Source organism: Lycium barbarum, chromosome 2, assembly GCF_019175385.1.
Source record: "Lycium barbarum isolate Lr01 chromosome 2, ASM1917538v2, whole genome shotgun sequence".
Classification (NCBI taxonomy): Eukaryota; Viridiplantae; Streptophyta; class Magnoliopsida; order Solanales; family Solanaceae; genus Lycium; species Lycium barbarum.
In genome coordinates this window covers 114,434,298-114,457,990 of record NC_083338.1, presented here as the reverse complement: position 1 = coordinate 114,457,990, position 23,693 = coordinate 114,434,298, and the positions used below count along the sequence as shown (strand labels likewise).

The window sequence follows — 23,693 nt, the reverse complement described above, 5'->3', positions numbered from 1 at the left end:
CAGGGAACAATAGCTATTAATTTTAAATGGAGAGAGAAAAGTGGATGAAATAAGGAAGCAAAAGTTGGAGAAAATCAGGGAACAATAGCTATTAATTTTAAATGGAGAGAGAAAAGTTGATAAAATAAGGAAAACAGTTTCCTTACCTTATTTAATGTGTTTTATTTGCTTCTTTTTAATTTACCTGATTCGTATAGATTTTGTAACAAATCTATTTCTATATTTTGTAAACTAGAAAGTATCGTCATGTACTGTAAATATACCCTCTTGCTATGTACTTATAAGTTTTTTGCCCAAAAAAAAAAATGCCACAATTGCGAAGATTGATACACTGAGAAAAATAGAAGTTAGGTAAAGGTGATTCACCTAATTACGAAAGACTTTAATTTAATGGTTACTTGGCCTATAAGAAAGTGTCACAGCTCAAGATAATCATTTAATCATTTTCAACTTTACGTGAATTAGCTTCAGAGTCCTTCAAAAACTTAGACTAAACACCAACAATCCTAATTATATAGTTATAAAATGTATGATATCCTTCTATATCAATCGTGACGTCAAGATCACTATATTCCCCGTTGTTTGAACACTAACATAGTCGAGATAGCATCAATTATGGTTGATAACATCCTCAAGAAAATATAATTGGTTCCAATTTATCAAAACTTTGCGTGTGGGCAATTCCAACCACCTTAATTAGATTAAGCTAGAAATCCTATAAATATCACCATCTATTGTGTTGATTAGTCACACACATCTTGAAGCACTAATTAAGTTAACAATCATTCAACACATAATTTTGTCTTACACCTATGGCTACTGAACCCGAAAAGGTTGTTCCCCCGGTAGAAGCTGCTCCGGAGCCAGAAAAGGGGGCTCCGCCACCAGCAACTCGGGGGCCCACCGACTACTTTGCAGTGGCCGATGTGGTGTTAAGGTTTTTAGTGTTTGCTTCAGCACTTGTTTCTGTGGTGGTCATGTCAACTAGTAAGCAAACGGAAATAAGTCCACCTTCCCCAGTACCTCGTCCTGCTAAGTTCAATCATTCACCTGCATTCATGTAAGTTTTAGATATCCTTTTTTTAGTCAACGTGGTATATCCATTCCGAGTTATATAACTTTGTAGTCTGACAGTGTAAAAGAATTTTTATACTATCATATTATGTATCTGAAAGATAAGCATATGTAATTATCCATAAAATAAGATTAGTAACCTGGAAAATAAGATTGATTGCTGCAACGATAATAATGTAAAGGATTTTTACACTGCAACGTGTATAATCTAAATCATATGCATATAACTTGGATAGTATGAGGTAATACTTCATGCAGCAAAACTAGTCTTAACAGTCAATTGACCAAAAAGAAAAGGACGAAAAGATATAAGGAAAAATGGAAAAAAGATTGATGTGCTTCCGAAAACCAATGTAAGTGAAGGTTAATTTCTTTAAACTGTGATTAAATTTAAGAAGCCTTAACTAAGTTGACTTTATCATGGGCTATAGACTATAGTAGATTATTCAAACACCAAAATTGCAAGACATGCTAATTCTCAAACGTGGACACAATACAATATTATCAAGAAGAAAATCATTTGCTCACGTGCGTTGAAAAGATAGTACTAGCTAGTACTACGTGGTACGTAAGAGAAACTGTTGAAATATAAAGGATTCTTGGAGGTAAACTTAATATTGATTTGTATTTACGACTTTGATGTACGAAAATCACGGGTAAGTTTTTATCCTTGTATGTAGGAGCACGATTTAGGACTTTCTTGACTTCTTAACTTCAGACTTGAAATGTTAATAAATTCAAGATTATTCTAGCAAAATTTACATTTATGAGTCGAAAACCACACAAACTAAAACACAGAGAAGGCAAGAGTTGTCTCGGCCATTTTTTTTTTCTTTTTGTTTCTATTATTTTCTATATTGACTGGAATTTTGTGTATTTATTCCCTTTGAATAAGGTGTCCTTCGATAATTGGTTAAGGTTATGCAGGTATTAATTATAAAGGGATTAGTTATAAGGGAACACTACTAAAAAAATACTATTTTCCCACTGAAAAAATCTTCAGTGACTATTTCCCACTGAATGTCAGTGGGAAAAACATAGATAGTAGAGTTTTCACACGAAAAAGTTATGAAGTTCCCAGTGTTTTCAGGGGAACCTGTTTCCCACCATGCATTTTTCCAAGTGAGATTGTTCAATGAGAATGAGGTGGGAAAATCATGTTTTATAGCACAAATTTCCCACTGAATGTCGGTAGGAAAAACCTTTTTTTCTAGCAGTGGAAGCTAAGTATTATTTTATGCAGGTATTAGTTATGCAGCGTTTAGTTATTCATGTATTACATATCCCACCTTCTATCCTACATAAAATAATACATAGATTCCTCATAACTTATACATGTATTAGTTATGCGGATTTCTAAATTGCAAACCAAACATATATTAATTTTATAAATTATTAACTTACGTCCTAACAGCTACCAAACTTGGTATTACTTACGCATGATTTAATACATGCATAACTCACCTCCAAACTAGCTACAAACGACCCCTCCTACCCCTAAGGGGTCGTTTGGTAGGGGAAGTAGTTATCCCGGGATTGTCATCCCACCTTCCAATAAGGCTAAAAATAACACTACAATCCCGGGATTAGTTATACCACGATTTTATCCCAACTAAATGTGAGATATACTCATCTTAAATTTAATTCCGGGATTAATTATCCCTTATCCCTTGTACCAAACGAACCCTAAATGCATAGGGGGTGGTTGCAACTTGCAACTTGCAAAGCCAACTTTTTTCTTATTGTATTTCACTATTGACTGGAATTTTGTATAGCTATTCTTCTTGAATAATAAATCTTCTGAAAATATGATACAGAACAAGCAAGTGGATTTGCAGCGGCTCCCTCTGGCAATTATATTTACGAGTCACATCTCATAATTAGGATACGTATTGATTTAATGCATAAAAAAGTATATCTTGACTATGCTGTTTCACCAACCTTATCATCTGTTGTTTATCTTTTTGATTCATTTTGACCAACTAATATTGATCAAAATTGAACGTGTCAAACTGATTTCAGGAAGTTACTAGAAAGCTAACAAACTTCGAATTAACTATGTTGCAGATATTTTGTAGCAGCACTCTCTGTGGCTGGTTTTTTCAGCATAATTACTACAATGGGCTCTTTGTACTCCCTTCTTAAGCCTGGTTGCTCCGCAAAGATCATTTCTCATTTCATTATCATTGATGTAGTAAGTTTTAAAACTTGTCTTTTTTTTTTCTCTCTTTTTTATAATGGTGGAGTTCGGACCAAACTTGCGCACATCTTGACTATTCCACTTAGTACCAACTACCTCTCACCTATACAGGTACCAGGTAATTTTGTTTCACCATGACTTAGGTAGATGGAGATCACCTAGAGTTTTGGTGTATGTGCTCAGATTTGAACCCTAGTGTTCTATGAGTTTCACCCAATTCGTTACCTGCAAGTCCACACCCTTGAGTAGTTTGAAACTGAACTTTTTAAGTTTTCATATTTCTAGTAGGGTTCACTCTACCCCTTGAACAGCCATGCAGAATACTGTGAGGTCCATGACTTTCTTGATACTATAGCCTTATTCTTCAATCATAAATTAAGATTTGATTAGGTATCTCCAGGGTAGTGCATATTATGCTCCAGGTCTCTCGAGCCTTATGTTGTATCACTATTTCCGTACAAGGGATTTAGGAAGTAGGTTATGAAATTTTGTTAAGAACTTTTTTCACTGTCAGGACAGGTGCGAAGCACTTTGAATATTGTTCACTATCACTAAGGCACGTTTATTGATTAAATTCTGGATCCACCAGTGCTCATGAGCGTAATGTTTATGTAAAATTTGCAGCTTTTGCTAGGAATAGTCGCATCAGCAACCGGAGCAGCAGCATCAGTGGCTTACTTAGGACTAAAAGGCAACAAGCATGTGCCGTGGGGAAAGGTTTGCGGCATGTATGGCAAATTCTGCAGATACCTTGGAGCTTCTATAGGAGTCTCATTGTTCGCGACCGTTATGCTTGTGCTTCTTGTTCTCCTCTCTGTATACTCCCTTTCTAAGAAGATCCCAAAGTGACAAGACAGCTATGGAAAGTGAATTCTTGATGTACAGCAGAAAAAGGCCCTTGCTAAAATTATGTATGTAAAAGTGTGTAATTAAGTACAGTTCAAATTTGGGTTCTGAATATGTTTGGCTCGTTTCTTGTGTGGCTGGTGAACGTAGACATTGCACCAGTTCTTGTATATGAATTCAGTCATGTACTTGTTTTGATATTAAACAGAAAGTTCCCCACTTACATTGTCTATCTTCGATTAATTCTCATCATACTGCAGGGGACCATATTCATTTTGGATTCAAGTGTGGTAAAACTAAAAGTTAAGCAGGTAAAATGTGAAGACTGGCTAAGAGATAAATTAGCCACAAAGTTCCCATAACAAGGATTTGCTTTGATTCTTTTAGCGATTGCAATAGCTTAGAAGCTAATGGATACTTCAGGCTCTCATATTTATAATCGGCCCAGCATTTAAGATGTGATGTTTTGAGGTCTAAATGCTATATCTTGAAGTAATAGTTTAGCAACCTAGAGTGAACACCTCATATATTGAACAGAACTCGCTATAAATGAGAAACTATGCAATAGTATGTGATCAATGAAATTGTCAGTATTGGTATCTATTGTTTCTGTTTGTTCTTATGCTTCTTTTTCATCTTCTCTTGAGCTGAGGGTCTTCGGAAAGAGCCTCTCTACCTTCACAAAGTAGGGCTAAGGTCTGCGTACACTGTACACACTACCCTCCTTAGACCCCACTTGTGGGATTACATTGGGTTTGTTGTTGTTGGTTTCTATTTTTTTTTTCTTTCTATTTTTATACGTCTATTGAAATAATGGAGCATTTCCAGTACTTATACGCATAGTAACGGTGCATGCACAATCTTCTGGATAAATAGTTAAAAGACAACTATAATGCTGGACAACTTCCAGAATCAAATAAACATCCCTGTTCAAACTAGTCAAGAACAGATATTCAATTCTTATGCATCCACTTGCTTTCATATCTATCATCTACATACTTATCTTTGTCTAGATTTTGAGTTAAATTACTCTTAGGACTTTTCTCGATAAGCATAAACGCTACCATATTAATGTAATGAAAGAAACGTTTCCAAAATAAGACAAACCAGACTAGTAGTAAACCTTTCCAATGCAAGTTTCATTATAATTGGATAGAGAAACAGAGGAGTACTTCATACCACCCTTAACTTTCGCGCAGTAACCCTGCTATAGACAACTTGAAATCTCAAGACAAGTAAATACCACCGACAATTACATATCAATTGCACCAGTTGAGGAGGAAAACTTAAAAGAATGATGATGGAAAGGAACCTTATTAGTAATTGCTAATTAGTCAGAAACATATAACAAGCATGAGTCTTACAGATGAAAGGCTCTCTATGGACTCTACCTCAATTTGAAGTCCTCATCTTAAAACCAACTAAACCTGGTCATCTATGCTGCTCGGACTCTTCAAATATTCCGCCTGGTACGTGTATGATCCTTCAATAGTAGCGCATTTTTGAAGGATCAGACACGGGTGCGTCAATGATTTGGGAGAGTCCGAGCAACATAGCTGGTCATTGCAGGAAAATTAAGTCAAATGACCAGTCCTATAAACAATGTTAATTAGTTAACTCGTATAAATAGTTGTCTCAATACTTATTAGTATATATTATCAGAGAACAAGTTTTCAGAAAAAAAAAATAGTTTTCAAAAATTATCAGAGAATCAAACTCCAAATTAAATTATATGAGCTTCTGCAATTGAACTCGAAAACAGGAAGACTCCAAGTAAACATCACCTTTTGAGCACGTCCATTTGTCTCATAATTAATCAGTCGAGTTCATTAGAAATTTAACCATGCAAGGAGATAAGTTTTTCCAAGTTCGGTTATATTTATCCCAAGATCGATCACCCGCCTCAGAGAGTCAGACCAAGCAAAAATCGAAGGGGTTGGCGCCACCGAACACAGAAAGGGCATGTTGTAACCAAGAAGGAGTTAGCTCCACGCCCTTCTGACAGAAAAGGGAAAACAAGCAAAAGAGTCCACTTCGTTAGGAGCCTCATCAGAGAAGTTGCAGGATTTGCTCCATATGAGAAGAGGATTACTGAGCTTCTTAAATTTGGCAAGGACAAGCGTGCATTGAAGGTCGCCAAGAGGAAGTTGGGTACTCACAAGAGGGCAAAGAAGGAGAGAGAGGAGATGTCTAGCGTTCTCCGTAAGATGAAGGCCACCGGAGGTGCTGAAAAGAAGAAGTGAAGACGTTATCCTCATTTTGACGATTGAGGAACTAAGTTTATTAGTTATACATGATCTTTTTTATTTAGTTGTGAAATTCTCTCTTTTCTAGAAAGAAGAAGACACGTGAGAAGAACTATGGCTTTGAATTTTCATTAAGATTGTGACATTTTTCTCAACTTTCAAGTCTACATTTTAGGTCTTATGTAGTTTTGTATTCTATATTTTCGGGCAAAGCACGTTACTCCTGGCTCCTTTAAAAAAATCCCAAGTTTGATCGATATTCCATCAAGGAGAGTTGCAAGGTAGATATCTAACTGTTAACGCAAAACTACTGGAAAGACACCCTTTTATCACTTAATTGGCTCCATCTCCACCATTCTGTCCTCAGACATTACCCTCGAAAAAGGATTATCAAAATTGCTCGCACGGTATAACATTTACCTTTCATTGGTAAATTTTATACAAGGCAGTTTGACAACAGGGTAGTTTCCATACTTCGTGTGCAGAAATAGAACGCTCTAATTTGACACAACTAGTTACAGAAAGTAACAGTTAAGAAATGTGCACAATATAGGCAAGCTGCTTAACATTCCAGAACATGGCGTATTTTCATATTAGAGTATAATTTACACATAATTAAATTGTAAACTTATCAATATCTGCTACAGCTGGACAAACTGCATACCTCAAAATTGATTTGCCAGAGAGTAGCTAGATAAGACCTCTTTTGAGTATTTAGAATATTGTTTGCTCCCCCAACTCCTGACCAGCCATTCCTTCTTTAAGTACTCTCTGAAAAAAATCTTCCAATGTATCTTGTCCATAACTTGGTGTTGCCTCAGCATTATATTCACCGGTCTCGGGATCATAAACCAACATGCTCTCAGCGGCATAATACCTCCCAATCTTCCCAAACTCGGCCGCATCTTCCAATGAAGGAAATATTTTTACAAGGAAGTCGAGTAATCCAATTGCAAAATCCATTATTTCAATCGGTACCTTAAGAAATTTGGGTTCTTTCCCCACAAGTTTAAACAACATTTCCCCTTGTTCCAATGGTGTTAATGCCTTTCCAGGTCCTCCAATTGGCAAAACCTGATTGATTTTATCCTCTTTCAGTACACAATCAGCAATGAAAGAAGCTAAATCTTGCTCGCTTATCGGCTTGCAAGCACATAACTTCCCATCCCCAAACATCACATAAGGTTTCCCATCTTTCACCAACTCAACCTGACCTCCTAAGCTCTTGAAAAAAGCAGTTGGTCTAACAATACTATAAGTAAATCCATCATCCTCTTCAGCTTCTTTAATCAATTCAGCCTCGAATGTCAACTTAGCTCTCTGAAATTCAAGAAGAGGCTTTTGCACACAAATTGCAGACAGCAAAACAAAGTGTGAAGCCCCAAACTTTCTACCAGCAACAAGACTATTCTTTGTAGCCTCATAATCAATATTCCAAGAATCCTTTACCCCACCATTTCTACTAGCAAGACAAGACACAACAACATCAATTGGAACCCCTAAACCATGTACACTTTTTTCCAAAGTCTCCAAATTTGTAACATCAGAAAAACACACATTAGCTCCATTTAATTGTTCCAAGGTATCATCTTTACTATTCTTTCCTTTAATACCACTCTTTTCTCTAGCAACAGCTATAACATTGAACCCTCTATTAGTTAACTCCTTAACCACAAACTTTCCAATGTAACCAGTTGAACCCACAACCAAAACAATGATATCTTTTGGATTTTTAGCTCTAAATGAAATCTTGGGGGTTTCAATAGTAGATGCAACTGAAGCAGTGATTGGTTTAAGCTTTCTTGAACTAACTCTAAAGGGTCTTCTAGATACATTAACTGAAAGAAAAGGAATTGCATAAGGGACTGTGCTTACCTGAACATGATTGATGAAGTGAGATGAAAAAAGTTGCCTAAAGTTACGGCCTTTAGTTGATTGAAGTTTGAGTCCACTAGAAGGAGCAAAAGCAGACATTTTCTTGAACTAGTTCAAGAAACTTGGATACTGGGCAAAATTTCTGGTGGTCATAAGCAGGAGCATTTCATAGGAAATAAGAATTTAAAAAAAAAAAAAAAAATGGTTGAGGTGGTTGATGACATGGAAGTTGAGCTCATCATGCAAGAATCAGAATGATTGGTTGATATTGGAAGTGGGGAGTAATAGGAGAAATCTTTATCTTTTCCAATAGCAAAAACTCCATTGGGCCCTGGTCTTCATCTTACAAAATTATTTGTAGTTACCAATGAACCATTAACAACCCAACAAGCCTAGAATGGCCCAATCCAAAAGAATCTTATTTTGGATCATTTACACTTTTGTCCCTATTTTGTGCTGGACTTTAATTTTTGTGCTTCAAATGGGCTGCTCTTTAATATTTATACTTCAAAGTAGAACTTATACATAGAAGGGCATAAGTTAAGCATCATACTATTTACGAGGCTTCCTCATAGAATTTATGCTCTACTAAGTGTAAATTCAATTTTGAAGCCAAAAAATTAGAGACCAACCCATTTGACCGTGCCAGAAGTTGTTATATTTCACTTTACAAGACTCGGTTACACAATGATACTAAATTTTAACTAAAAATAAATCTTGAGCTTAGGGTTTGTCCGAAACAGTCTCTCTACCCACAAAGGTAGGAGTAAGGTCAGCATACACCCAATCATCCCAGACCCAACTTGTGGACTACACTGAGTATGTTGTTGTTGTTTAACTAAAAATAAATATTTAGTTATTGAGTCTAAATGAAAAATATACCTAGAGTATTCTAATTCATAAATCAGTCAGTGGCTCTGAAAAATTTGTTTGATAAAATTTTAAAGAATCATTTTTCAGTTTAACATTTTTTTTTTATAAGCTTTACTCTAAACTTGATTTGTCACCTTAAAGAATTACATGAAGCTCAAAATTGGTGTATAGTTAAAGTTGATAAATAAGAAGGAATTACCCATGGTTATTTCATAACAAATCAAATAAGGTGGATTTTTTTTTTTATTCAAGAAGTTTGACTGTAATTTTTTTTTTTCCTATGCATGACTTTAATTTTCTCAGGGAATTTAGATTTAAATTTAATGCATTCTCAAATTGAGATAAATTAGAGGTGTCATTTTGATTTTCAATCATTGACAAACAGTGTTTTAAAAGGCGTTTTCGGGGCGAGCCCCGGGGCGGGGCGTACCAAAAATTCCCTGGGGCGCTGGGTCGGGGCGAAAGTCTCCAAAGGTGTACGCCCAGCAATTCAGGGCGTACGCCGGGGCGTTTGGGGCAATTTTTTTGTTGGGGCGTAAGCCCAGAAAACTTCTTCAAACTAAAATGAAATTTGTTAAATAAGTCCTTAATATAATGCCCAAATTCTCAAAAGTCAACATGTAATTGCTCAAATGTTTTAAAAAGGAACTGAAACATTAAATTTAAAAGTGAAGACATTTTTTTATTGCTAGAATGCCTAATATATATTCTTTTCCAATTATTTGTCTTGTCTTCTACTATCTCAAAAAAGTAACGAGCAGTCACTTATACTTGTAAGTAGCGTATAATAGATTGTTCTAATTAGTTTTTTTTTTTTTTGGGTGGAGCATATATATACACACACACTTATTTATAGTTTTCTTCAATTTTTTTACGATATTTCACCTATTTAAAAGTATTTATTATAATTATATCATTTTATAAAATACTAAAAATTCAAACCCCATGGAGCTTACGCCCCGTGCTTCGGGGCTTACGCCTCACTGAGGCAGACGTAAAACGCTCTGCATTATGCTCTCGCCCTTTAAAACACTATTGACAAATTGATTTAAGAGGTGAGAGAATTAAATTGATAAAATCGTGCACGATCACTAAGAGATTATGAGATCTCTCTATAAAAAAGTAAGTCAAATTATATTAACACATTTTGAAAGTTTTTATTGTTTTATTAGAGAATAGGAAAAACTCAGCTAGATAATAATTTCTTTTGGGCAATTAATTGTCACATTTTATTAATCACCAACGTAACTCATTACAAAGTCAGAGCAAGACATCCATCCTGCTCATCTACAATAAACAAAACACCTAAATTACACTTCCAACTAATAACCAAAGAAAATATAACTCACAAACATACTCAAATAGTCTTCGAGTCCCCCTTACTTTGATGCACAACAATGTTTGTATTTTGTGTCTTGCCTGCGTGTGCATTTGTTGTTGCAAACTCTAGCATTCCTCTCACCCCATACTTTATAGATCACTGCTACAAAAGCTGCTTTAAGTAGCACACCCTTAGGAGCTGTAGTCCTACTAGCTTTCAGCACCCATCTCCACTCTTGTTCCCATAACAAGATAGTCCTTTGCCATTGAAGCCAGTGTAATACATCCCTCCGGACCCCATTAGAATAGACACAGTCAAACAATAAGTGTTGCAAAGTTTCAGCTTGGTCGCCACACAGAACACAAAGTCTGTTAATAGCCATGCCCCATTGGGGCAGAATACTTGGTTCTCAACTTTCCCAGTAGACTCAGCCGTATAAAGGTGTGTTTAGGGCAGGCTGCATTATGACAAATCAATTCTCTCCAAGGTAAAGTAGTAAACTCACGTCTCAGTTGCTTGTAAGCAGCACTGGTCTAGAACCTGTTCCCTTTGATCACTTTAGCTTGCACATCCAGAACTTGCCAGTACTTCCTCATGTTGAATATCTTTCTTACCATCCAAAAGGCTTGCTTTGGGGCCTCCATAGTTAGCCAATAATTTTGTTTCATCTAGTAATAGTGCACCCCATGTAATCCACAACTTCTCATTTTGTTGACTGAGAGCCCATAGAAGTTTGCAAATGGCAGCTTGATTCTAAATTTTGAGATTGATCATGTTCAGTTCCCCTGCTTCTTTTGGCATACATACTCTATCCCATGCAACTAAAACTCTTCTGAAATTTTTTCCTTCACCGGCCTAAAGGTAGCTTCTATCAATTTGATGACCTTCTGAGGCATGAGCAACAACTCATACCAATAAGCTTGAATGCCCACTAGTACAGCTTTAATAAGTTGCAGTCGACCAGCATATGAGAGACCTCTAGCCATCTAAGATGTAATTCTAGCAGTTATCTTATCTACTAATGGTTTGCATTGTGCCACAATTAATCTTTTTATTGACAAAGGAAACCCTAAGTATTTAAAGGGCAGTTCACCAAGTTCATACCCCATAAACCTGTAAGATATCCTCTTTTGTATCTCTATCCACTCCACCAAAATATATACGACTTTTGCTGAGATTTGCCTTTAATCTAGAAGCCTCAGAGAACATATTAAACTTATTTCTTAACAGCTGTATAGATTGCAAATCACCTCTGGTGAACATCAATAAATCATCTGCAAAAGCAGAGATGAGTAATTCTCAGCCTTTGACATTTAGGGTGATAACTAAAATCAGGATTAACACTAAGTGTATTAAGGCACCTATTCAGATATTCCATTGACATAACAAACAAGTAAGGGGGATCTAGGATCCCCTTACCTGAGGCCCTTTTTAGCCCGCATAGTCTCAAAAAGCACCTCATTAATTTAAAAACTATAGCTTACAGTTGTCACACATAGTATGATCCAAGTGATCATCTTCCTAGGAAATCCCAACTCTTCTTAGTATCTACTCAAGGAAACACCATTCAAGTGAATCATATGCCTTCTGAATATCAACTTTAATCATGCACCTTGGAGATAATTGTTTCCTAGTGTAACCCTTTACTAGTTCATGGCTCAAGAGAATGTTATCAGATATCACCATACTATGACTGAAAGCAGATAATAATTTTAATGACACTAAAAATTCTACTTTCACAACATAGTTTGAATTTTGATCTTTTAACCATCGATCCGTGGAAGGACTAGTCTTGTGAAAAGATTTTAGGGAAAACTATATAATTGCCCATCAAAACAAATTAATTATCCTTATCGATCTATTTACTTTTCATCCCATCAAACTAGTTAACCTTCCTGCCGATTGTATCTTTTGAGGGAAGTGGCTTTTTTTTTTTTTTTTTCCATTTCTTTTGTTTTTCTTCTATTCTTTCTTCACACTTTTCCTTTATTTTATCTCTTCTTTTTTTTTCCTTTTTTGTTTTTATCAAATCATATCATTTTTTTATTTTCTTTTTTCACCATAATCTGATTCCGTACTCAATATTTTTTTTTTTCTTCATAATATAGTCTCATTCACTTTTTTGCTTTTTTTTTTCTATACAATAAAAAAAGATATTGATATAGTAAACATTCATTCACCTTTTCTAATATAACCTTTTTTTTCTTTTCCTCATTTTTTCTCTAATTCAGTTATCAAAATAAATTATACGTTACACCTGTTTTTTTTTTTTTCTCCTTTTGTAGTTTCATTAAAAATTCATTTTTTTTAGTTTTCTGTTTTTGTTCATAATCTAATTCTACACGCTTTTTGACTCATTTATTTTTGTTATGTATCAATAAAAAAGATACTCCCTCCGTCCCATTTTATGTGAAGGTCTTTTACTTGACAAATTTAAGAAATAAAGGAATACTTTTGAAACTTGTGGTCTAAAACAAACCATAGAAATTTGTGTCGCTAGAAATCATTTTATTAATGGTAAAAAGGTAAATTTAAAGTTGAATTGTCACTAAATATAGAAAGGTGTCATTCTTTATTGTTACTACATATAGAAAGGTGTCATTCTTTTTGGATTGGCTAAAAAAGAAAGAGTATCATATAACTTGTGACGGAGGAAGTAACTGATATAGTACATCTTTATATTTATTTTTAATTTTTTATATATCAATTATCGAAAAACAACTTATTCTAGCGTATAGTATATCAAATCAGTAGCAGTTGAAGTATACTGTGATCACCATATTGTAAATATCATATATTGACATGGTATCATAGATGATTGATTATTCCTTCAAAAAAAAAATCATGAGTCCTCTATGAGACCCACATGGCATACAATATACTAACAGGGTATCATAAAGGTTTGGTTTCATTCCTTCAAGAAAAACAATCAGTCTTCTATGATACCAGCCTTGTATGTATATATACTAACATAATATCGTAGAGGGCAGATTCATTCCTTCCAAAAAGATATTGCTCAATCCTTTATGATACCCTATAGTATATATCATATATTGATAGGGTATCATAGAGGATTGGTTCATTCCTCTAAAAAAGAGTTCATTCCTCTATGATATCAACTTGATTTATATCATATACTAACAGGGTATCATATACGCTGGTTCATTTCTTCAAAAAACACTCATAAGTCCTCTATTATAGCCACATGTTACATATCATGTACTAACATTGTATCATAAAGGACTGGTTCATTCCTTCAAGAAAGAGCTCAATCCTTTATAATAATAACCTGGTATATAATATATACTGATAAGGTTGTATACGGTAGAAACCAGATATGAGTCATATTCGGAGAAACTATGGACCGGAGGAAGAAGAGGGCCGGGAGTTCGCACGAGGGGCGTCACACCTTCCCGGATAAGCGCTTTAATCGAAGTTGAGCAAAGGCGCCCTTTGGTCCGGTCTCTGTGCCACCGATGGTTCGGGGACTCTACCCGAGGGTTCGTCCGTTGATCCGGACACCGTTTGCCCGAGTATCCGTTGGTCCGTTATGACCGTTGCTGAAGCGCACCAGTGGTGTCACGTCATGGTCGGCCACCAACTATGCGTGTGTCAGACGGCGCCGTCAGTCCAATCCCACCAAATCCGTGCAGGGGCTGTCCTTTTTATTGTTATTTATTAATTCCTATTGTATGAGGCCCATGGGCTCACTGCTATAAATAGGGCATATCTACCTCCTTTAAAGGGGTTGGGCTCTTCTTACTTTCCAAGAACATTTGTAATAGAGGAACTCTTGTATAATAATTCTTTCATCATTTAATTCGGCCAAGGCCGCCCGTTATTGTGATTAGCGCATTTCATCTATCAAGTATCATACATTGCTCACAAACCTATATATATCGCTAACCTTCAAATATTCTGTTTACTTTGCCTAGTACACATCAAGAGCAAAACACATATCCTATACCCACCTATAAATTTAATTGATCACCCGAATCCGGGGTAAACAGTTTGGCGCCCACCGTGGGGCTAGGATAATAATGGTCTTTGGCCTTGATTTCTACCATATTCATCAAAGCCAAAAACGTCCCTACCCATCTCTGTGAAAACGGTTCAAATGGCTGACGTTGAGCAATCCGGTCATGTTAATAATGCCGAGATCGTGGCGGAAAACGAAGGGAGCGGACTGCGGGCATTGCCGAACCCCGCTGATCCGAACCCCGTTGATTCGAGGAAAGGACTCAACCGGCAAAATACCGTAGATCAAGAGAACGCCGTCCCACCGGCGACCGACCCCCTAAACACTCATCATTCCGTTACATTGTCCCGGGATCATGGCCGGAGAGAACCGGACGCACCAAACGATGGCATTAACTTGCGATTAATCTTTGAAATGTTGCAGGAACAAAGGGCGGCAATCGACGAGCAAGGATTAGCGATTGCCCGACTGCAGAGCGGAAAGGGTGAAGCTGGGCCTGAAAAAGCTAAGGGTACAGCGGAAATCGGAAGGAACGAGCCACGGGTGGTCGAGAGTGATGATTCTGGGGCCGGATCCTCCACCGAGGTTCTGAAGATGCTCGAAACTTTGGCACAGCGAGTGGATTCCACCGAAAAGAGGGTCGAGACGTACAACTCTCGGGTGGATCAAATACCGGGGGCTCCACCTTTGCTAAAAGGGCCAAACTCAAAAAGGTATATTCAAAGACCTTTTCCTCCGAGTGCGGCCCCCAAGTTGATCCCGAAGAGATTCAAGATGCCGGATATTCAGAAATACGACGGCACCACGGACCCGCATGAGCATGTGACCTCGTACACCTGTGCTATAAAGGGCAACGATATGGAAGAAGATGAGATAGAGTCGGTATTGTTGAAAACATTTGGAGAGACCCTATCGAAGGGGGCATTAACGTGGTACGACCATCTACCCGAGCATTCGATCACTTCTTTTGAAATGCTCGCCGACGCCTTCGTCAGAGCCCATGCCGGTGCCATAAAAGTGCAGGCCCGTAAGGCTGATATTTTCCGGATAACCCAAAGGGACGACGAGCTACTGCGGGAGTTCGTCACCCGGTTCCAGAGGGAACGGATGGAACTCCCCCCGGTGCCAGAAGAGTGGGCTGCGCAGGCTTTCACAAAGGGCCTCAACATGCTAAGTTCGGTGGCTTCGGCCAAATTGAAAGAAAGTTTGCTAGAATACGAGGCCGTAACATGGGCCGACGTCCACAATCGGTATGAGTCAAAAATTCGGGTGGAGGATGATCAATTCGAGCTCCCACCGGTAAAGATCAAAGTAAATAGAGGTTTCGAGGCACCAAGGAAGGGATACGAAACGAAGTTCGAATCATCGAAAGAAAGATTTCGGCCGTATCCCCATTCAGAGAGACAAAATGTCAGGCCAAAAAAACTAATCGAGAGTCCAAGCCATTTCTCTGGACGGGGCAGCAAGCGGGTTGAGCGCCCGTCGAACAGTCGGGGACTCTCGTTTAGGAGCGATGCCGGAAGTTCCGCCAGTAACAAGGTTCCGCCAAAAATTTCGGAGTACAACTTCAACGTTAGCACTTCGGGACTTGTCTCGGCCATTGGGCGTGTCCCCGATGTAAGATGGCCTAAACCATTGAGGTCGGACCCGGGTCAGCGGGATCCGAGCGTAGTGTGTGAATACCACGGAACCCACGGTCATAGAACTGAGGATTGCCGCCAATTGAGAGAAGAGGTAGCCCGGTTATTGAAAAATGGCCACCTCCGAGATCTGCTGAGCGAGCGGGCCAAAAATCATTATAAGGAAAGAGAATCTTATCAAAGGCCCGAACCTGTCGAACCCCAACATACAATCAACATGATAGTGGGGGGGATTGACGCCCCTCGAGGGCCGGTAATGAAGCGGACGAGGATTTCTATTGTTCGTGAGAAGCGCACTCGAGGTCATTCGACCGAGGGATCCATCTTCTTTAATGACGAAGACGCGGAGGGCGTCATCCAACCCCACAATGATGTGTTGGTATTTTCTGTACTTGTCTTTAAAACTAAGGTCAAACGTATTTTGGTTGACCCAGGTAGCTCGGCCAACATCATCCGATAGAGAGTGGTTGAACAGCTGGGACTGCTCGGTCAGATCGTACCAGTGGCCCGAGTGTTAAGCGGGTTCAATATGGCAAGTGAAACCACGAGGGGAGAGATCTCGTTGCCCGTAAACGTGGATGGCACCATTCAACAAACGATGTTCTATGTGATCGAAGGGGACATGAAATATAACGCGTTATTGGGCAGACCTTGGATACATGGTATGAAGGCGGTTCCTTCGACACTGCATCAGTTGTTGAAATTCCCCACTCCGGAGGGGGTGAAAACCATCCGGGGCGAGCAGCCCGCAGCAAAGGAAATGTTCGCAGTAGATGAGGCGGCTTCCCGGCCTGAGAAGCCGGCTCAGGAAGAGAAGGGTGCAACCGGAGGGGAGGTCCCCCAATAGCAACTAAGGTACACTGGACCGAGTCCAGTGCACGAGGAGGACGACTTCGGGATGCCCAGATCCTTTGTCATGCCGGATGACTCGGACGCGACCAAGTCAACCGTGGAGGAGCTGAAGCAGATCATCTTGTTTGAGTTCTTACCGGACAGAAAGGTATACCTGGGCACGGGGCTCACCCCGGAGCTCAGGCGTAAGTTAATTGAATTTCTTCGAGCTAACGCCGATTGCTTTGCATGGTCGCATATAGATATGACAGGTATATCACCGGAAATAGCATCACACAAACTCAGCTTGGACAGGAAGTTTCCCCCGGTCAAGCAAAAGAGGAGGCCCATGTCGGAGCCAAAGCACGCCTTCGTGAAAGACGAGGTAACAAAGCTTTTGAATATAGGTTCCATTCGGGAAGTGAAATACCCGGATTGGCTTGCTAACGTGGTGGTGGTGCCCAAAAAAGGTAATAAATTTCGAATGTGTGTCGATTATAAGGATTTAAACAAGGCATGCCCGAAGGATTCATTTCCATTGCCTCACATCGACAGAATGATCGATGCGACGGCCGGGCACGAAATGTTAAGTTTTCTCGATGCTCACTCCGGGTACAACCAGATCCGGATGCACCCGGAGGACCAAGAGAAAACATCCTTCATCACCCGTTTTGGGACTTACTGTTATAACATCATGCCTTTCGGATTAAAAAACGCCGGTGCAACTTACCAACGCCTAGTTAATGGGATGTTCGAAGAACAAATAGGAAAAACGATGGAAGTTTATGTTGACGATATGGTTGTTAAGTCCTTGGAAACAGAGGACCATTTAAAGCATTTGCAGGAAACCTTCGATGTACTCCGAAGATACAACATGAAGCTCAACCCCGAGAAATGTGCCTTCGGCGTCAGGTCAGGTAAGTTCCTGGGATTCATGGTGTCAAACCGGGGAATTGAAATCAACCCGGATAAAATCAGGGCCATCGAGGACATCGAGGTCGTGAACAACATAAAGGGGGTACAGAAGCTCACCGGGCGGATAGCGGCGCTGAGTCGCTTCATTTCGAGGTCCTTGGACAGGAGTCACCATTTCTTCTCTTTGCTCAGAAAGAAGAACGACTTCGTTTGGACGCCGGAGTGCCAAGAAGCCCTAAGGGAATTGAAGAAGTATTTATCCAGCCCCCCGTTGCTGCACACGCCGAAGTCCGATGAGCCACTCTTCCTCTATTTGGAAGTCTCCGAAATGGCGGTAAGCGGCGTTTTAGTCCGAGAAGAATCAGGTACGCAATTCCCTATCTATTATGTAAGTAGAACTTTGGGGGATGCGGAGACCCGTTATCCCCATTTGGAAAAATTAGCCTTAGCATTGGTAAGCGCTTCCAGAAAGCTCAAACCTTATTTTCAATGCCACCCCATATGTGTGGTAACCACTTACCCTTTAAAAAGAATCATGCATAAACCTGAGTTATCCGGTAGGTTAACAAAATGGGCTATAGAAATTAGCGGTTACGATATCGAGTACAAGCCTCGGACGGCCATCAAATCCCAAATCTTGGCCGATTTTGTGGCAGATTTTACCCCGGCCATGGTCCCCGAGGTCGAGAAAGAACTTTTGCTGACCTCGGGAAAGACCGCGGGCATTTGGTCTCTACATACGGACGGGGCCTCGAATCTTAGAGGTTCCGGCCTTGGGGTTGTCCTTAGGACCCCGGCCGGGGAGGTCATCCGACAGTCCGTTAGAACTGCTAGATTGACTAACAATGAAGCCGAGTATGAGGATATGATTGCAGGTTTGGAATTGGCTCGAAGCATGGGAGCCGAAACAATAGAGGCAAAGTGCGACTCGCTTCTGGTCGTGAACCAGGTGAACGACGTATTCGAGGTAAAGGACGAACGGATGCAGCAGTACCTCGAAAAAACGCAGGTGGTGCTTCATCAATTTAAAGAGTGGACCATGCAGCACCTACCGAGGGAGCAGAACAGCGTAGCCGATGCATTAGCAAACTTAGGATCCTCGGTTGAGGGGGAGGAAATCAACCTCGGGGAAACGGTGCACTTATCAAACACGGCCATAGAAACCGGGCACGCCGAAATATACACAATGGGCTTGACCTGGGATTGGCGCAATAAGTACATCGACTACCTGCGTGAGGGGAAGCTCCCAAAGGACCCGAAGGAGTCACGATCGCTGCGGACCAAGGCTGCCCGTTTTTGCTTGGTGGATAGTCAACTGTATCGACGGTCCTTCCTCGGTCCTTTAGCTAAATGTTTGGGCCCCGGTGAAACGGAATATGTGATAAGAGAGGTGCACGAGGGGACCTGCGGCAACCACTCCGGTGCAGATGCTTTGGTTCGGAAAATCGTCAGGGCCGGTTATTACTGGAACCGGATGGACGAGGACACGAAAAATTTTGTCCAAAAATGTGACGGTTGTCAGAAGCATGCTCCGATGATTCATCGACCCGGGGAGTTTCTGCATTCGGTCATCTCACCTTGGCCTTTCATGAAGTGGGGAATGAACATTGTTGGTCCGTTACCTCGGGCACCAGGTAAGGCCCGTTTCATTTTGTTTATGACTGACTATTTTTCTAAATGGGTTGAAGCGCAGGCCTTCGAAAAGATAAGAGAAAAGGAAGTCATCGACTTCATATAGGACCACATCATCTGCCGCTTCGGCATCCCGTCTGAAATTACCTGTGATAATGGCCCCCAGTTCGTGGGTGGCAAGGTCAACAGTTTTCTCGAAGGTTTGAAGATCAAGAAAATCGTGTCAACCCCGTATCACCCGTGTGCAAACGGGCAGGCAGAATCAACGAACAAAACGATAATCCAAAATCTGAGGAAGAGACTTGAGGCATCGAAGCATAATTGGAGGAAAATACTATCGGAGGTGCTCTGGGCTTACAGAACCACATCCAAATCAAGCACGGGGGAAACCCCGTTCTCGTTGGTTTACGGAGCCGAAGCCCTCATCCCCGTGGAGGTTGGCGAACTGACCCTCCGTTTTAGATATGCCACCGAAGAATCAAACGGGGAGGCTATGGCCGTGAAGCTCGACCTCGCGGATGAGCTACGCGAAGGAGCGTCGGTCCGCATAGCGGCACAAAAATAGAGGATGGAAAGGTATTACAACCGAAGAGCCAACTTTCGGCATTTCCAAGTGGGGGACTTGGTGCTTCGAAAAGTCACATTACATACAAAGAACCCCAACGAGGGAAAGCTAGGACCGAACTGGGAAGGACCGTACAGGGTAACCGGTGTAACGGGCAAAGGATCATACCAGCTGGAGTCCATGGATGGGCAATACCTGCGCAACAACTGGAACATAGCCCATCTAAAGAGATACTACTGCTAAGGTATGATCTCCCCACATGCTTTTTGTTAACCGTGTCTTTCTTTTGCAGGAAATCAAGGACAACACAAAATTAGAAATTTAGGACTGAAAGCACGTGTTGCACTCTTTTCCTTAGTGCAGTTTTGTCCCGAAATGGGTTTTCCGACGAGGTTTTTAATGAGGCAACAAGTACAACGTGCTACGCAACAAAGATAAAGGGCCAGCACTCAGACACACGAGGTCACACCTTCCAAGTGGGGGCTTGATAACACTCTCCCGACCTCGAAGCTCGGATAAATGTTAGGGGGCACAACACCCACATCGAAGCACGCCACGATAAAGAGAAACGAAGAAGCTCAGCATTTGCCACGACAAAAATGAAGGCCGGCCACCGGTCATTGCCATCGATGTAAGGACCAAACGATCATAATGAATCGTGTCCCATTCAGCATTTGCCACGGCAAAAATAAAGGCTGGCCACCGGTCATCGCCTTCGATGTAAGGACCAAACGATCATAATGAGTCGTGTCCCATTTAGTGTTTGCTACGGCAAAGATACAAGAAATAAAAATTCTCATATGTATGAACATTTACAATACAAAGACCATGGCATTGGTCGTATTTCGGCGTTGTTCAATTTATACGCCCTACACCGAGCACTGTGGTCGAAATTCGACAAGGTCAACGAGGTCATTACGAACAGGCCACAAAAAATGCCGGTCCTAAAGAGGCGCCTATCACGGGCACGGAAAGATCTGAGGTCACAAAACATCTTAGTAGGCTCTACGGGCAGAATTAATCAATGACTACGGGTCATCTTGTCCGAAAAATGGACCGATAATTCAAAGCAAAATAAAAACGAGCACTCAAATGAAGAAACAAGAAAAATGCAACTTTCATATATACATAAGGTACTTTTACAAAGAACACTTTCACATCAAAGGTCAAAAAGCCAGCAAAGACAAAAGGCAAAAGCCAAGTAAAAATCCTATGTTAGATGACTGGAGGCAGAATGATCGGACTCGGTTCTCTCGGAATCGTCTGAATCGGACCCGAGGGCGTGGTTTGCCTCCTCCTCCATTCCTTTGGCCTGGTTTATCAGGGCCGGGAGATCAGAGAATCCCTGCTCGGCTTCCTCGAGGGTGAGCCGCCGAGACTTCCACTTCTCGTACTCGGCGACGATGGCAGTATGAGCCTCGGCCGCCTCCACGCCTTTCCAGGCTTCTTCTAAATCAGCCTCGACTTTAGCTAACTTAGTCTCCAGCTCGGCCCGGTTTGCCACAACAATATTCCTCATGTGAACAGCAGCTTCTAGCTCAGCCTTAAGAACATCGTTGGCGCTCACCGCCTCCTCCAGCTCGGCTTTCAAGCCCTCACATATCCGAGACCGCTCCTCGGCTTTCCCTTCAAAAACTCTCATACGTTCTTTATACAGAGCGGTGTCGGATTCCAGTAGCCGGTTCCTCTCGGCTAGGCCCGCTGCATCGGCCTTCACCAAATCCAGTTCCCCCCGGAGTTGGGATACGGTGGTCTCCAGCTCGTCCAGCCTCGACGAAAAATGGGCCTTGTCTCGGCTAAGGCCAATCTTCTCAGTCTCGAGGCTTCGGTTATAATCGGTCATGGCGACCAATTCGCTCTTCAAACGACGATTTTCGTCCTTGGCCACATCGAGCTCGGGACGAAGGTTGGCAAGAACAGCCGCCCGACCCAACTCTTCCTCTTTTTCTAGGAGAAGATGCTTATATTTCTCCGTTTCTCGGCCTTGGGCATCTAGTTGGCCTCGAAGATCGTCCATCTCGTGTTGGGCACGGATGAAGGCCTCATTGACCAGTATCACACTCTGCAAGAAAAACAAACATAAAGAATCAAACAAAGTGAGCATAAAGTCTGATGATATATAAAGGTGGCTGAGGGTCTTACCCGGTTGCCCGCGTGCATGCCTTCGTTCATAAGGCACTGCCAGGTGACCCCGGTCATTTTACGCTTGTCCGAGTCGGAGACAAGAGGCCGTAAGTAGCTTGCTACTCCCACCGGGCGCGATAAAAAGCCGCAATCCTCGGGGACGGTGATTACGGCCGATCTAGTCCTTCTTGGTTCTACGCTCGGGGCTGGGAAAATGGTCACCAGGTTATCTCTAGAGCCAGATTCTGACTGTCGGTTAGCCGGCCTCGTGGCCCGTGGAATTGACAGATGGCCGAAACCCGCAGTTTCACCGGTAGCAGGAGGAGTAGTTGAAAACATATCTTCAAAATCTTCAGCTCTCCGAGCCGGGGTAGATGAACTTGGCGATGACTCAATGTTTCTGGCAAAGACCGGGGGCTCCGCAATGGAAACAGGTTCATGGTCGGGAGACGGATGTGCGTGAATGGGGGCTTCGGTCTCCGGAACTGGGGCAATCCTTTGATCGGCTGCAGTGACAACCGTTTCCCACGGTCCCTTCCTCCTCTGCAGGGGAGTATCTTCCGGAGAAGTTCCACCTGAAATGTCGACAAAGTCAACCGACCGGAGAGGAGCCGGGGAGAGGATTTCTTCCGCACCTGAAGGAAAAACGGAAATCAAGAGACCTTCGTTGACAGAAGGCAAAAGCGGAACGGAGGCGGTCTCCTCGGGTATTGGAGTCTTTGACGGAGCCGGGTCGACCCTCCGAACTATGATGTCAGGCTCCGCTTCTTCTCTCGGGGGCCGGGCAACACCTCTTTCCTTCTTCCGTTTGGGCGGCTCCCCCTTTTCGGAGGGTCGTTTCCTTTTGGTAGCTTCGGCAAGAACGCTGGAAGAACCCGCCGTATCGAACGCGGACGTCGGAGCAGGGGAAACGACCCCCGACTCCGATCTGGATGCCACCGAGCCCTTCGGCAAACCTGAACGACAAAGGCATAGGCAGGGCGGAGAAAACGGACGACCGCGAATGGCTAAAGATACAACAGAAACGGAGGAAAGTCAAACATTACCATGATTTTGAGCAATCCATCGTCCACGAGACAAATGGGCCCATGTTCGGTCCTCATAGAGAAGCTGGCCGAGGAGTGTCGTGACCCATTCACTCAGATCACGAATAACCGAGGGAACAAATCCGTTTGCTGCAAAAAATAAGGAAAGGGCAATAAGGAAACAACACTAAAAACGGCTAAACAAGTAAGGACGATTGCTCAAAGGATCGAACTTACGCTTATCGTTCCACTTCTCCGGAAAAGGTAGATGGGCGCCCGGGATTATGTCCTCGGTTTTTACCCGGACGTAGCGTTCTAGCCATCCCCTATCCCGGTCTTCGTCCATCTTCGAGAAGAACGGGTTCCGGCTACGCTTGGTTAGTTTTATGACATCGCCCCGGAATATTCTCGGAGAATACAGGCGTATTAGGTGGCCCAGCGAGAATTCCTTCTCGGCTCTGTTGGCCAACAGCCGGAGGCAAGCAACGACCCTCCAAACGATTGGGCCGATCTGTGCCAAGGTCACACCATAGGTCCGGCACATATC

The 23,693-nt window shown here is 41.5% G+C and overlaps 4 protein-coding genes across 4 annotated transcripts; 2 read left to right on the top strand and 2 right to left on the bottom strand.

Annotated features, from left to right (window-relative positions):
• Positions 1–736: 736 nt before the first annotated feature.
• On the top strand, positions 737–4,343 carry LOC132626824 (CASP-like protein 1). The gene is made up of 3 exons (XM_060341827.1): positions 737–1,060; positions 3,142–3,268; positions 3,899–4,343. The coding sequence occupies exons 1-3, from the start codon at positions 813–815 to the stop codon at positions 4,121–4,123; spliced, it is 600 nt and encodes a 199-aa protein (XP_060197810.1). The 5' UTR covers positions 737–812; the 3' UTR covers positions 4,124–4,343.
• LOC132628765 (large ribosomal subunit protein eL36z-like) lies at positions 4,234–6,363 on the top strand. The gene is made up of 3 exons (XM_060344529.1): positions 4,234–4,305; positions 4,381–4,431; positions 6,010–6,363. Exons 1-3 carry the CDS (start codon positions 4,234–4,236, stop codon positions 6,361–6,363), a joined length of 477 nt encoding a protein of 158 aa, XP_060200512.1.
• A 553-nt stretch (positions 6,364–6,916) lies between these two features.
• On the bottom strand, positions 6,917–8,493 carry LOC132626823 (divinyl chlorophyllide a 8-vinyl-reductase, chloroplastic). The gene has a single exon (XM_060341826.1). The coding sequence runs from the start codon at positions 8,338–8,340 to the stop codon at positions 7,081–7,083; it is 1,260 nt and encodes a 419-aa protein (XP_060197809.1). The 5' UTR covers positions 8,341–8,493; the 3' UTR covers positions 6,917–7,080.
• A 12,714-nt stretch (positions 8,494–21,207) lies between these two features.
• On the bottom strand, positions 21,208–21,840 carry LOC132628764 (uncharacterized). Its single transcript, XM_060344528.1, has one exon. It carries the CDS (start codon positions 21,838–21,840, stop codon positions 21,208–21,210), a length of 633 nt encoding a protein of 210 aa, XP_060200511.1.
• Positions 21,841–23,693: the final 1,853 nt, after the last annotated feature.